Raw genomic sequence first — 14,993 nt, forward strand, 5'->3', positions numbered from 1 at the left:
TTTGCGCCGAATTAGCGTCGTTTTTTTCGACGCAAATTCGGCGCAAAACTAACGCCATATTTATACTTTGGCGTTAGACGTGTCTAGCGCCAAAGTATGAGGAAAGAGCGTCATTTTTTTGCGTGAACGCCTTCCTTGCGTTAATGAGATGCAAGGTAGGCGTTCCCGTCTAAAAAAATGACTGCGCCGCAAATGCGTCGTATTTATACTCCCGGGCAAAAATCACGCCCGGGAGTGGGCGGGGCAAAAAACCCCGCATTTGCGCCGGATTTTAGCGCCTGGGTCAGGGCAGGCGTTAAGGGACCTGTGGGCTCAAAATGAGCCCACAGCTGCCCTCCCATGCCCCCAGGGACCCCCCCTGCCACCCTTGCCCACCCCAGGAGGACACCCAAGGCTGGAGGGACCCACCCCAGGGACATTCAGGTAAGTTCAGGTAAGTATATATATATTTTTTTTTAATATTTTTTTTTGGCATAGGGGGGCCTGATTTGTGCCCCCCTACATGCCTCAATGCCCAATGACCATGCCCAGGGGACATAAGTCCCCTGGGCATGGCCATTGGGCAAGGGGGCATGACTCCTGTCTTTACTAAGACAGGAGTCATGTAAATGGCGTCTGGGCGTCGTTAAAAATGGCGCAAATCGGGTGGAGGCGATTTTTTGCGTCAACCTGACTTGCACCATTTTTAAGACGCCCTAGCGCCATTTTTCCCAACGCCGGCGCTGCCTGGTGTACGTGGTTTTTTTCCACGCACACCAGGCAGCGCCGGTCTGCTTGCGCCGGCTAACGCCATTCAATAAATACGGCGCCCGCATGGCGCTTCAGAATGGCGTTAGCCGGCGCAAAAGTTTTTGACGCTAAACTGCGTTAGCGCAGTTTAGCGTCAAAAAGTATAAATACGGGCCCTAGAGTTTCAAAACAAAGAACTCTGAAATTCCTTATTTATGTGTAACTGACATAAGTATAACTTGCACATCCGTAGATTTCAGATGTCAACAGTGATGTAATATGTGCAGACATAAGCAGTAGATCATAGCAGTGCAAGTTATACTTATGTTTTACTTATGTCAGTTACGTAATACTCGTGAGCTACAATTGTAATGGATCTGTTAAAGTCCCAGTAAGATGGTTGTGATCCAGTGAGTAAGAAAAAAAAATGTATAATGCAGTTTGCTAAGAATACTATTTGTTAGGTATAATATGATATTTGATATTTATTTTTTATAGACTGTGGCGTATGCCCAAGGGCAACTTGGTGCTAACATCTGCATTGAAAAGAATTCTGTAAGGAAAAAGTGAGGCGTGGCTACATAGAGAGTGTTGTGAGAAGTTTCCTAAAAGTAAACAGATTTGATTGGTTTCTAAGGTAGCAAGGAAACTGATTCCAAAGTTTGCTGGTTGACATTATAAAACTTCTGCAAACCCATGCAGTAGTTAGAAATGTTGGCACCTGAGAATTTTAGAGGTTACTGATCAAAGGCTTCTTCCAGGGGCATCCTACTAGATATTATTTAAAGGTATCTTGGGGCAGTGTGGTGGAGTGCTTTAAGAACTAGGCATAGAGACTTGAAAGCCACTCTTTTTTTATTGGAAGCCAATGGAGCTCCTGTAGGGATTTCGATACTGAGTCAAATTTCTTGATGTTTTTAACCAAGCATGCTGCTTCACTCTGCACTCTCTGCAATTTCTTGAGAAAGACTTGCTGCATGCCAAAATAAACGGCATTTCAGTAATCCAGTCTTGATAACACCAGAGAGATAGCAACAGTTTTCTGGAGGTCTACTGGGAGAAAGGGTAGAATCTTTTTTAGGATTTTTAGCTGGTTGGAACAGATAGAGATGAGGTTATTTGTATGTTTGGAAAAGATACGAATGGAATCAAATTTTACCCCATGATTCCTAAGTTTTGAACCTTGGGTTGGAAGAGGACCTAAGTTCTGTGGCTACCAAGTATCACTCCAAAGTGTTGGGGTCCCTACCGAACATGAGTTCCTCGGCTTCTTCAGAGTTCAACTTGAGACAGTGATTTCTCATCCAGGTAACCACTGCTCGCATAAAATTGTTAAATCTCAATGCTACCTCCTCAGTATTGCCCCTGGTGGACATAACAATTTGCATATCATCCGCATATGAAATGGTAGAAACACCAAAGGATCTTATGAGTTTCGCAAGCGGGGCCACGTAGATATTGAATAAAGTGGAACTGAGCGAAGGCCTTTGTGTAACACCGCACGGTAGGGAGAAGAGGTTGAAGGCAAAATCCCCAAATGTTACCAGTTGCTCTCATTCCACCAGGAAGGAGTGAAGAAGGTCCTATGCTGACCCACCTATTCCTATCTCTGCAGTTCTTTGCATAAGTACCAATTGCTTACGGTGTCAAAGGCTGTGGGCAGTACCAGTAGGACCACACAGCCTTGCCTCCGTTATCCATGATGTCCCTTATTTCCTGAGTGGCTGCTAATAGAGCCAACTCGGTGCTCAGAGCCTTCCTGAAGCAAAATTTGCCTTCGTCCAAGATCTTGTTATGGTCGAGGTATTCCGATACCACAGTATTAATGATTTTTTTCTGGGATTTTGGCAGAGAAGGGAATGAGCGAAATAGGATGATAATTCTTCTCCTCATTGGGATCTAATGTAGGTTTTTTGAGCAGCTGCATGTTTTTTCCACGTTAATGGTAATATACCCGTATTGATAACCTGGCTTAGTAATGAAGAAAGAGAAGGGGACAGTGTATCTGCTATCTCATGAAGTATTTTTGGTGGGCAGAGGGAGTGCCCGATTTAGTCAGTTTAATCAGATCAGACACTCTTTCAGTGTCGAGAGAAGGGAAACTGAGAAGATTAGGGTGGTTCAACTTCGCCGATTCCTTCTCTATGAGACGGGTGCTAGAATTTATTGTTGCATTGAAATCCCTATATACAGATTCCAACTTATCTTAGAAGAAGTCTGTTAAATTTTTGCAAATTTTTTGACTGGGAATTAACTTACTGCAAGGGGAAAGACATGCAAGTTCCTGAACCGTCTTGTAGAGCTCAGGGCGAGTTCTTTGGCTTATTTATTTTTTCCGTGTAGAAGTTGGTTGTTTTTGTTTTTGTTATCATATTTTTATAATCCTGCAAAAGTTGTTTATATTTTACTTTCTACTCTGTGGAATAGTTTCTCCTCCAGATGCTTTACTGTTTCCTACAGTTCTTTTTCATTTCTCTGAGCCTGGTGGAGAATCAAGGAGCAGTCAGCTTATTTCTAAAAGATTCAATGGATTTAACTGGAGCCAATTTATTAGCAGTGGAGCCATACCCTGCAGCAGTGGTGTTGTCTATCAAAGATGGTTGGGTTGCCTCCAAAGTATGGTTGAGTGTACTCAGGTTAGTTTTATCCCAAGTCCTTACTAACTTGATCTGACCTGATTTTTTGGTAGTGCATTCATATGAGTATAAGTTAAAACTATACCCCACCTCCATGTGATCTGACCATGTGAGAGGAAGAATTTGTTCCAGCTGTAAATCTGGATGATTTGCCACTTAAAATGTGTCCAGCAGAGTGCATAGCAGCATTGACTCGGTGAAGAAGGTTGAAAAAAGTTAAATTATCTATCAAGGTTTTGGTAACTCTGTTGTTTAGATGATCCAACTGAAAGTTAAAGTCTCCTATAATAGTGTAGTTTACAAATTGAATGCTAGACTTCAAGAACTCAGAGTGCTTCTAGGAACTTTGTTTTGGGGCCTGGGAGTCTCTAATAGAGTAGTACGTAAAGCATGGAGTTATTGTCCACGTTACACTTAAAGAAGAGAGCTCCGCAATCCTCTATTTTGTACTTTTCACCAGTGAGGTTGAAGTGTTCGCTATATATTATCACTAAGCCCCCTACTCAATTTCCTACTCAATCTAATCTGACAATATCATAGCCGGAAGGTAGCATTGGTGGCTATATTAGGATCAGAGAAACTATCCGCCCAGGTTTCTGTTAAGAATGCAATGTCAGGGGCATATGAGTCCAAATGATTAAACAGTTCAACTTTGTGTTTAATAGCAGAACACGTCTTCAGCAGAATACATTTTAATTTAGGGACCTGAAGATTTTTGTTAGGGGGCAAAGGCCAAGAACAGTTGTGGTTAAATTCAGCCAAGGACGTAAGAGGTCTAATGTCGCAGGAGAATTGACAATTTCTACAGACAAAACTGCTGTGCGCCAGACCTAATTTAAATTTGGTACATAATGAAGAAGACTTATTAGCTGCTTCAATTTCAAGAAGCATTTCCTATGAATAATTAAAAAATCAGGCAGGGGTCCAGGGCCATTTGCAGTCTGGCCACAGATGTGCTCAGATGGGCTTGCTATAGGCGTGCCTTTGGTTTTGAAGGCAGGAATGGGGGCGTGATCGTAGGTGTGGCCTCGAGGCCGAGCGGGAGTGATTTAAAAACAATTGAACAAATGAAGAGGTTAACTGGGGTCTAGCAACCCCTAACACCTGGATAAAGGCTCCCCTGAACCAGGTGCCTACTGGTAACGTAAAATAAAATTAAAATAAAAGTGAGAAAAGCAAAATCATAAATGTAAAATAACCGGGTCTGACCTGTTTTGTGTGGAAGTATATTTCAGGAGCCTAAAAAGTAGACACTTGAGTGTCAATTACAAGGAAATAACGCAGAGGATTCCTCATCTGCAGACTCTGCACGAACACTCTCTGCATCCCGTTTTGAAGGCCAGCATGGGGGTGTGGCTGGGGGCGTGGCTAAGAGGCCAAGCATGAGTCAGTGCGTGTGATTTAAAACAAGTGGACAAATGAAGAGCTTAGCTGGGGTCCAGCTATCCCTGACTCCTGGATTCAGGCTCCCTTGAACCAGTCAGTAGCAAGTGCTTACTTCCTGAAACTGTGGGATGAAATGTTTGACTTACAGTGCACATTCTTAAAGACCGTGATATAGACAAAATAAGACTGATCTAGCAGAAATGCAATTCCCAAGAATAATTAGCTTAACAGTACATCAGTTGCCTTAGGTAAGGCAGCAGAAATGAGCGCCATCCCTATGTGAAAGTATAAACCTAAATACACATAAACAGCTATGGTTTCAACTTGACTAACAATCCACAAGCAGAAGCTAATTCGCACTAAAGCTGATGCTGCCTCTGTCAGAAAGGCCACAAACAATACCCCAGTATTAGGTAAGGGGGTAGGAATTGTGAACACTCTTTAAAAAACATAATAATTACTCAATTGTTGTAGGGGACAGGTAGCTGAGTCATGTGTAACTCAAACCTGTGTTTTCCTTTGAAATACTCCTTCCATGCATGCACAGTATCCTCCAGTGCTCTGTTCTGGGGCCAGAGGCTATTTGCTTGCGCTCCCTTCACGACCTCTAACCGCCATTTCAGCTGATTAACATTAGCACCCGTGTCTCAGCAAACTAGCTGTCAATGTTCAAGCAGACATGAGAAAATGGCCAAGCCAACCACATGCTATCATGCTGCTGTTAATATTACTCAGCATTAGAGAGGCACCAGGATTTGCTGGAGCATTCTGCCTCGACGCTCCCTGAGGCACTGGGTGCCTGTGCCTGCTCTTCACCCAGCTGTCTAAGGCAGCTCGAGTTGGAGAGGTTTAAAATGCGCATGTCAAGCTGGCATCACAAGACAGCCGGCCAAAGTAACATGTGCATTTTAAACTGGAGCTCCCAATCAGCAGCAATGATCCCGCCTGGCGTTGCCACTTGGCTCACTGAACAGAAAAATAAAATGGCAATGAAATCGCTTCATTACCATTTTAGTTTTCATGCATGCTGCAGTCAGCAGGGGGGCAAACAGGTGACTACTGGTAATGGAAAATAAAATTTAAATAAGAGTGAGGAAGGTGAAATCATAAATTTAAAATAACTTGGCCTGGCCAATATTGTGTGGAAGTGTAATTCTGGAGCCCAACACCTCCTAAAACGTAGACACATGAGTATCAATTACAAGAAAATTTAACACAGGAGTCCTCACCTGCAGACGCTACATGAACGTGCTCTGCATCTAATTTTGAAGGCCGGGATACGGCATGTGTCATTCCCTTGTATCATTTCCTGGGACACTCTTGCAGGGAAGATGCACCTCTCATTAAGTGATAAAAAGATAAACCATGTTTACCAATGGGGTTACATCGAAAAGTGCAGTTATGGTGGATCATGAGGACCGTTGTCTCATGAAGAACCTCTTGACTAGGACGGGGGAGTAGAGAGTGGGAGACAAGGAGATTGGAGACAGATGGGACCAGTAAATTACAACTGAGTGCAAGTGAAGGGGACGTTTCAAGCCCACAGGTGAGGCAGATTAGTACAGAGATGGAATTAGGAAAAGTTAAGAAGTTAGGTTCTCAAATTGTATTGAACTGGCTGTGCAAGATTAGGTGAAAATTTATCTGGAACAAATGTGGCCTTCCTTCAAAAGTGGGGGGGTAGGGGGCATGTTCTTTAAGTCACGATGATTACAATGATATCGGGAATGTCTTGGAGATAACTCCATACCACACATATTGTAAATGTTTTTGTACTTCCTCCTCTCTACTCTGTGAATGATTCAGTTTCATGGTATTGAATGTAACAACAGGTCAATCAAGGATTTCATGTCAGACTCCGCTACCTGTTCGCATTGTTTCTTCACATCGCAAGATAGGCATCTGGTTGACCTGGACCTTTGACGCAAACACAACTAAACCACATGAAGGAAGCAAGACTTGTCCCTGAGATAGAACAATATGAATACTAAAAATACTTTCACACAAAAGGCAGATGTTACCTGAGGTGGAGTAGCAATAGAGTCACATGTGGGTTCCGGACAGCTGAGCAGGTGCACCAGGCCCTCCTTGATTCGAATTTCGAAGTACCCTCTTAGACAGTCTTTACAGTAGACATGTTGGCACATCTTGAACTGTGTACATTCAGTGCCCAGCTTTTCTGAGAAGCAGACATTGCACGTGTATGGTTTGCTCTGGAAGCTCTTCAATTGCTGAGCCTGATCAAAGTCCCATATGTCCCTTATCAACCTGTCCAGTGACTCAGCCTCTTGCATAGCTCTTTTGTCAAGGAACACACATTTTACCATTGCTCCACGTACTGATGTATCTGGCTCTTCTTTTTGTTGTGCCTTATCTCCCTGACTGCATATCCCATCACTGGACACTGTGACTTCATACGGGGATGTGATATTCAGGTGCTGTAAAGTTTCTTCTTTTAAAAACTGCATCCAGGTAAATAAAACTACAGAGCCTTTGTTCTCCTCCCACAAACTGTCCAACTGCTTGCAAAGAAACGAGAGCTAAAACAGAAAACATAAAGTGCCTTCAAACGCCTGATATTACCACTTCATGATGTTTTGTGGGTGTAATCTTATAGAATAGTGCTATTTTAGAAATAATATACTGCTGATAGCCAAAAGTTACCCCTTAAATATCACTACTGCTGTATGTGTTGAGTGCTTCTAATTGAGTAAATAATGAAGTAAAATAATGCTATGAATATATGATGATTCAACCTTCAAATGCATACACAAAATGAAGATCCCATAGACAATCTCAGGAATCGTGGACAGACATAGTCCAATGTCTCATCAATTTTAGGTTTTGTGTTAGCTTATTGCAATCAGCTATCAGTAATTTAGGACATTGTCACACAAGCCAGATGGAGCTGAACACTAAGGCCTCATTATGAGTGTGGCGGTCCGGGAAACCACACATTCGCATTGACGGTCGGACCGCCACACTCCTGGCAGTCCAACTGCCCAGTTACAATCCTAGCGGGCAGACTCGTCATGGAACCACCGTCCCTGCCTGGAACATGTTTCCTGATGACATGACGGCAGTCAGAGTTGTACTAAACCAGGGCAGCACTGAACTCAGTTCTGTGTGGCTGATTACAACTCTCTGACATGGAAAGCCTGGCAGGAGTGCTGAGGGCCACAGGGGGACCCCTGCACTGCTAATGCCCCATTTATAGTCCAGTGCATCTGACAATCGTCTTGTGTTGCAGGCAAGACTAGTGCTGTTAGTAGTTAATGCGACAGTGCCATCTTCTGGTTAATCTCATGCTTGCAGCGATGGGCACGCATTTCTTCCTTTAAAATCTATTCTGGAGTGTTTATAATTAGTGCTCAGCAAAGTGTCGATCAACACACTATGAAGACAATTTTTCAGCAAATCTCCGCGATTAGCACGCTTCAGTTTCTTCTGCACGCCTCAATTTCATCTGCACATTAGCGACTAGCACGCTTTTTAGTCAAAGTGTTAATTTATTTTCAGTGTATTTTGGGGTTTTACTTACTACCAGTGTTTATTGGTGTGGTGGTAATTTCAGCCATTGGTTTTGTTTTTCACTTTCTTTTTTCGCTTTCTTTCTGTTGCACAGTATACATTTCAGTGTTACATTTAACTGGTTTATTTTTTGGTGAGTGAGAGTTATTATGATGCAATCAGTTACACTACTGACATCATTTCTCCAAGAGCCAGGGGAACAACATCTTAGATGGAGATTGTGGCTCAAATCATTAAATGCTTATTTAGGGGCCATCAATGACCAAGTACTATTATCTTGAGGTTGAGGGACAAAATGTATTTGATCATTTACTGGAAATTATCCTGGAGAAGCTGAAGAGTTAGATGAATTTCAAATTGCAGTGAGACAATTAGAAGTTCATTTTGAGGGCAGAGTTAATCTGGTAGTACGCAGACATCCATTTTTCACTAGAGTACAAGTACCTCTGAGTCCATTGACACATACATTGCATTTCTTAAAATATTATCCTCTTCTTGTGAATTTGATAATTTTACATCACAACTCACTAGGGATCAGTTAGTGTTGAGGTGCAGTTCTACAAAAAATAAAAGAAAGATTATTAGCATGTAAAAATCCTACCCTGGATGACGCGAGTGACATTGCAAAAAGTGTTGAATTATCCAGGGAAGACTCCAAACAATTGGAGTTTAACACACAACAGGTAGCCAGTGTAAATCCGAATGTTAGCACAGGACCAAATAACAAGTTAGAGCAGTCCAGTCCTGCGCAGTTTAGTTTAGCATCATCACCTACAAAAAGCCAAGGTATCATTAGACTGCATTGTTTTAAATGTGGTTCATGTGTCATAATTTAAAAACTGTCCTGCACTTTCATAAGAATGTTGGAAATGCAACAAGATTTCGCATTTTGGCAAAGTCTGTAAAGCAAGTAAACTTTCTGGTACCTATAGTAGCAAGGTTGGTTCACCTGAGATGCCCATTCGTACAGTCCAAAGTTTAAAACAAAGTCATGATCTGCATGAAACAGAAAATCAATTGGAAGAACTAGTTTTATCTCTGAATAGTGTTGAGACAAGTGATGAAAGTTACACTAAATGTTACAGAGACACATTGGTCGAATTTACCATCAATGATATATGTATTCCTTTGCTTATTGACTCAGGTGCCAGAATAATCATTATTGGCATCAACAAATTTTACGGAACATGGCATGATCAAGTATTACTACCTCCGGATGGCATAACTACAGCTTTTGAGGGGAGCAGAATAATTTGCAAGGGTATTTTTGGGTTACTATTGGCTTTTTCAACAAAAATATCAAAGCAAAAGTGTATGGAACTAAAAAGGCATAAGTGTACTGGGGTGGTGGAACCAAGCTGATTTTGGCATTGGCATAAGACCTGGAAAAGAACCACCTGTTTCTTTGGAGAATTGTCTTGATATTGGTGGTGTAGTCTCTAAGCAAAAGATACAGCAGATTTCTGACTTTCCTAAAGTTTTCATTGACAAAATAGGTGAAATTAAACATTTCCAACATGTCATTAAGGCCTGTCAATCACAAACTGCGTAATGTCCCTTTCAGTGTAAGAGCCGAGTTGACAAACATTTTGTCCAAAATGCAAGAAAATGGAATAAATGAACCTGTAGATGCTACTTTGTGGTTATCTCCAGTGGTTCTGGCAAAGAAAAGTTCTGGAGCATTAAGACTTTGTATAGATTTAAGAAATCTTAATGATGCCATTGGGTTGGAAATGTTTCCATTGCCTCTTATTGATGATTTAATCACAACAGTAGGTCAGGCCAAATGGTATACAAGATTGTATTTGAAAGCAGCATACCATCAGGTGGTATTGGAAACTGGATCTTGTCATCTAACTGTTTTTAGTAACGATGGATTTTACTTTTCAGTTTTGCAGAATGCCATTTGGTCTGGCCTCTGCTGCATCGGTCTTCGAGAATATCATGGTCAAGATTTTGAAAGGGATAAATAATGTGGTGGCATTTCAGGATGATATTTTAGTATTTGCTAACACCTTAGAAGAACATGACGGCGCATTGGAAGCTTTGAATATTTGGGACACATTCTCTCATCTGAAGGTGTCAAACCTAAACCAGGCTTAGTTGAGGCAATTGTGAAAGCTCCACATCCCAAAGATAAAGATCAGGGGATGTGTGAATTTTATTCAACATTTGTAAGGAATTAATCAGATTTGACTGAATATTTCAGGAATTTATTGAAGAAGAGCACAAATTTCATTTGGTCACCTTCATGCCAACAGCATTTTGACCTTTTTAAATTTCATATGGTATCTGTGCCTGCATTACAGCCTTATGTTGCAGGTCGCAAAACATTGGTAACTGTAGATATGAGTGCATATGGTATTGAAGCTGTCCTTTCAGAAAAGCATGGAAACAAAGAAACGACCATTGGCTTTGCTTACCGAAGACTAACTGAAGAAGAGACACCATACTATGTAATTGAAAAGGAGATGCTAGCATGCACCTGGGGGGTGGAGAAATTTAAGTCATACTTATGGGGAAGATCATTATATCTTCAAACGGACCATTGTCACCTTGTAGAAATTACCAAAACAAAGAAATCTACTGCTAGACTTGCCAGATTATCAGTGAAATTACTTGAATTTAATTTTGAAGTAGTATATATTCCTGGGGGGAAAAATTGTAAAGCAGACAGTTTATCAAGGTTACCAATAGATAATCAATGAGAATATGAAGGGGAAGAAATCAAAGAGTGCATGATTGTTATGGTTGAAGATCAATTAGTATGTGAGAGTGTACATGAATGGTGTAATGCTATGAGGATAGATGAAGAACTACAGAAGGTTATGAGATTTGTGTTAGATGGTTGGCCCAAAGAAAGAAGTTCGAAATCCAACATACAACCATATTGGAAAATTGCAGAAGAGTGGTCCATGGAAAGTGGTGTACTTCTTAGAGATGAAAAGTTGATTCCACATTTGTTTTATAGGAAAAGAATCATTGAAACTGCTCATGCTGGTCATTTGGGCATGACCGCTACCAAGAGATAGATCAGAACAAAATATTGGTGGCCTTTCATGATAAGGAGGTGAATGAATTGGTACGAGAATGTAGCCAATGTTGTATGAGTGATAAACATTTGGTTCCTTTTGTCCTGGAACCCAAAGTTGTATTAAGTACAGAGAAGGTATGGTAAAACGTTTTGATTGTTTTCTTGGGACAGTTTCAAGGGTTACCTATGCAAATGAGATACTTCATTGTAATGATTGATCAGTTGTCTAGATGGGTAGAGGTGAAAGGAGTCGCTGGGCCTAATACATCTAGTGTGTTAAAAAAGTTTAAGGAAGTATTTTACAGAGAAGGTAGCCCAGCTGAAGTTTTATCGGGTAATGGTGTCCAGTTTCCTTTGGCACCTATGCAAGAACGTTTTCAAAAACATGGAATTAAGCATGTGCAGACACTTCTTTACTGTCCATAATTTAATGGAAAAGTTTAAAGATTCAACAAAGTATTAGTAGAATATATACAAAGTGTTCTTAAATCAAAGGTGGATTGTGCTGAGGCAATACAATTTGGGATTTTTTACCACACCACACTCAATAACAGGGCAAATACCTTTTGAATTGATGAGAGAGAAGAAGGTGAGATCTTGTCTGTGTCCTGAATGGATGTCGTGTATAGCTGGAGGTGGAATTGATGTACAGTCAATTACTGATAAAGCAAGAGTGGCGAGTTATCAAACCAGCAGGATGAGAGTTGATGATGTTTTGATAAAAAAAGAAAACATAAGAATGCAGCAGTAGTGAGGGTAGGTGGTTGGGTTTGCATTAAGGATCCTTTACTTGTGAGGAAATGTTTTCTAAGTTCAAGGAACCCATTAGAGTAAGAGGAGTGAGTGGAAATTCTGTGCAAGTATCCAATGGCCAATGGTGGAATTTATCTTGTGTTGCTAAGATGGATGAAAATGTGGAGAAAAGTGGAGAGATCAACACAAGGGAAACAGGAGAGGAGCAATTGAATAAAATTTAATTAACACTCCAAGGAGGAGTTCTCGTACTAAAAATGTACCCAAAAGACTCATTGATTGAATATGTTTTCTTTAGTTTCTTTATTGTGTGTTATTAAGGGAAAGATGAGTGGTATATTATTATGTTGTCTGGGTCATTCGATTAGTTCTTAGCCTTGTAGTTATGACATATGGGTCTTTTAGATTGATGCGGCCTGGGATGGGAGAGAGGAGACTCTGAGGTTGATTAAGACCAACCATTCTCTCCTGGGCTTTGTAATTATATGTCTTGTAATTATATGGTTGGACAAATAAACAAATGTATTTCTTACCAATACTCCAGCCTTCGTGTCCATACATAAATGTGGAAACACTTCTCTCTTCTTTGTCTTTCCCACTCCTACCTCCATCCCTTAGCCTGTGTCCATTGAGGTGCACATTTCATCAATTTGTGTCTTCTAAATTGTATTAACTATAGCCCACAAATCATTTCTAAGGGCGTTTCCACTGTAAAATGTCTTCAGTCCTTCATAAATGTGGCCTTAATGTGCATGCATTATTTGTGCTTTGCAGTGTGCTATTTGTTACATACATTTCATGTGCCTGGGACTATGTGCACTGGATGAATAATGCACTGTGGAGGAAGCAGTGATGGCTGCACAAAAGGGAGGCTACCATTTAGATTGTCCTTGTCCTCATTTGTGGATGTGATAACATGCATGCAGCTGTCCTTGGGGCTCTTTCTAGTACCCTTGTTGTTGTCTAGAGGGGTGGGGAATTATGCATACTGTTTGTGCCAAATTCACCTCTACCTAGTAAGAGTACCTGGCCAGAGCCAACCCAATAGCATCTGTCTGAACAAACAATTGAGGATCTGTTAACATTCCGAGACCAGGGATGTACAAGCTGACATAATCTGTGACTTATCTGGAGTTATCCATGACATTGAGGAAATCCATGCCTCCCCTTCTCAACCACACACAGAGATTTAGGTAGTGTTGGTCCCTGATTTAGGAACTGTTAGAGTCGTCAGTATAGTACTTAATGTTCAGAGATATGTTTGTTTAAAATTGTCATTCAATATTAAACCAAATTCCCGGTTCCTCGTTTTCAGTGTATGGTTTTAGTGGCCCCATTGGGTGTACCATGTCCCAGAGGTGCCCCTGCCAAACAAAAATCTTGATTTGTCACTTAGGTGATGAGGACCAATTAAGTTGTGGGGCCATTATCTGGGTGCTGGGCAGCATCAATAGTCCTCCCTGCATTTAACACTGCCTTGGTGACTAGTTTGGAAACTAAATGGTCCCACTTCTCTTGGATACTATGTTTACTTATCAGCTTACAGATTGAGGTCTAAGGGACCCTCATACTCCCTTATTAACTTAGGGTGGACTTCTGTTCCTCTCGAGTGGTGGGTCTTGGAGTTTCTTGGCCTTCTTTCCTGAAACTTTTTCTAGAGTCTCAGGACACTTAATTGCCCTACCTTGCCCACTGGGTCACTAATTAACTAGGGCACAGAGCTGACAAGTTGTAGCAGGCTTGATGTTTTGTAGCATCCAGTCTGCTACCACTGGTCCAATGCCTGAGTCTAATAAACAAAACCCATAGTGAATACAAGAGTCTCCCGAGAACACTCAGCCACTTCCATTGTGAATAATAGTGGCCATAATACCCCAGTAGTTTATCATCTTAGGTCCATCTTATGTCCAGTAAATCTGTTTAGTGGCTGCATCTAGGCCCAGAAGATGCATGGGTTTTCATGGCACTTCTACATTTTTGCGTGATTTCAACATTTTCACCACCACAGGTTTCAATTTGTTTTGTAAGGTATTTAATGCCCAATTCTCTGCACAAATAACTCAATTGGAGAATGTGTTTATTTTGTGTAATCAGTGGAAGTATAAGCATTTTAGCTACCAGTCCTCTATAGATGCTTGACTGTTTGTATTCACTATCGCTGCAGGATCAAGTATACAAAGGGAGTAACATGGTTTTCCAGTTGGCATAAAATAGTCTCCAATCCCTGGTACATCAGTGATCAGAGGCATGAAGAAGTGACACAAGGGTGTGTAGAATTTCCATTACCTGATACCCAGGACATATTGTGGGGGGCAAGGACAACACATTTTCACATTTACTTTGTCCACTACGCAAGCAGAACCATCCACCTGGAATACAAACCATTCAGGAGCTAGTGCACAATATTTTGTGGGAAAGAGGATATTTTTTGTTGATAACCAGCAGGCCTTTTGTTGATAACCATCAGGTTTCTCTTTGAACTCAGACTACAAACTTATTGCTTATTACCAACTGTACAAGCTCTTCGCTGCTACTCCCTTATCATCAACTTTACTACTGGATTTTAAGTGACAGAAAATATAATCATGGCCATCTTCATTGTTCTTACATCCCTATTTGTGAGGTGAAATGGGGCAAACGTGAAAAAAGTATGTTTGATACTTTTACCCCATACCGATGGGCAGACTCTACGAATGGTATGTGCACTCCTCTGTTGACCCACCTGACACAGGAAAGTTGCCCAAAACTAGGACTACACCTCCTACAGTCAAGTGCATACACACTATCCAAAAGGTGATCATAGCCCTCAGTGACTTTAAATAAAAGTAGAACACAACCAAACAATTTGTGGCCACCTTGGCACCAGTCACTCGAAGTTGACTCACTTGTCCCTCTCTTTCTTCGTAACAACATGTTATCTCCCT

At 41.2% G+C, this 14,993-nt stretch overlaps 1 protein-coding gene across 3 annotated transcripts in view; it reads right to left on the reverse strand.

The window, feature by feature from the left end:
* Positions 1 to 14,993, reverse strand: part of LOC138304556 (E3 ubiquitin-protein ligase RNF14-like) — a 146,658-nt gene that overhangs the window by 121,607 nt on the left and 10,058 nt on the right. For all 3 annotated transcript variants that reach the window (XM_069244709.1, XM_069244711.1, XM_069244710.1), the window contains exon 4: positions 6,773 to 7,291. In XM_069244709.1, coding sequence (XP_069100810.1) covers positions 6,773 to 7,291 — 519 coding nt within the window. The remainder of the gene's footprint in view (positions 1 to 6,772; positions 7,292 to 14,993) is intronic.

The sequence above is a fragment of the Pleurodeles waltl genome, chromosome 7, assembly GCF_031143425.1.
Source record: "Pleurodeles waltl isolate 20211129_DDA chromosome 7, aPleWal1.hap1.20221129, whole genome shotgun sequence".
In the NCBI taxonomy this organism is placed as follows: Eukaryota; Metazoa; Chordata; class Amphibia; order Caudata; family Salamandridae; genus Pleurodeles; species Pleurodeles waltl.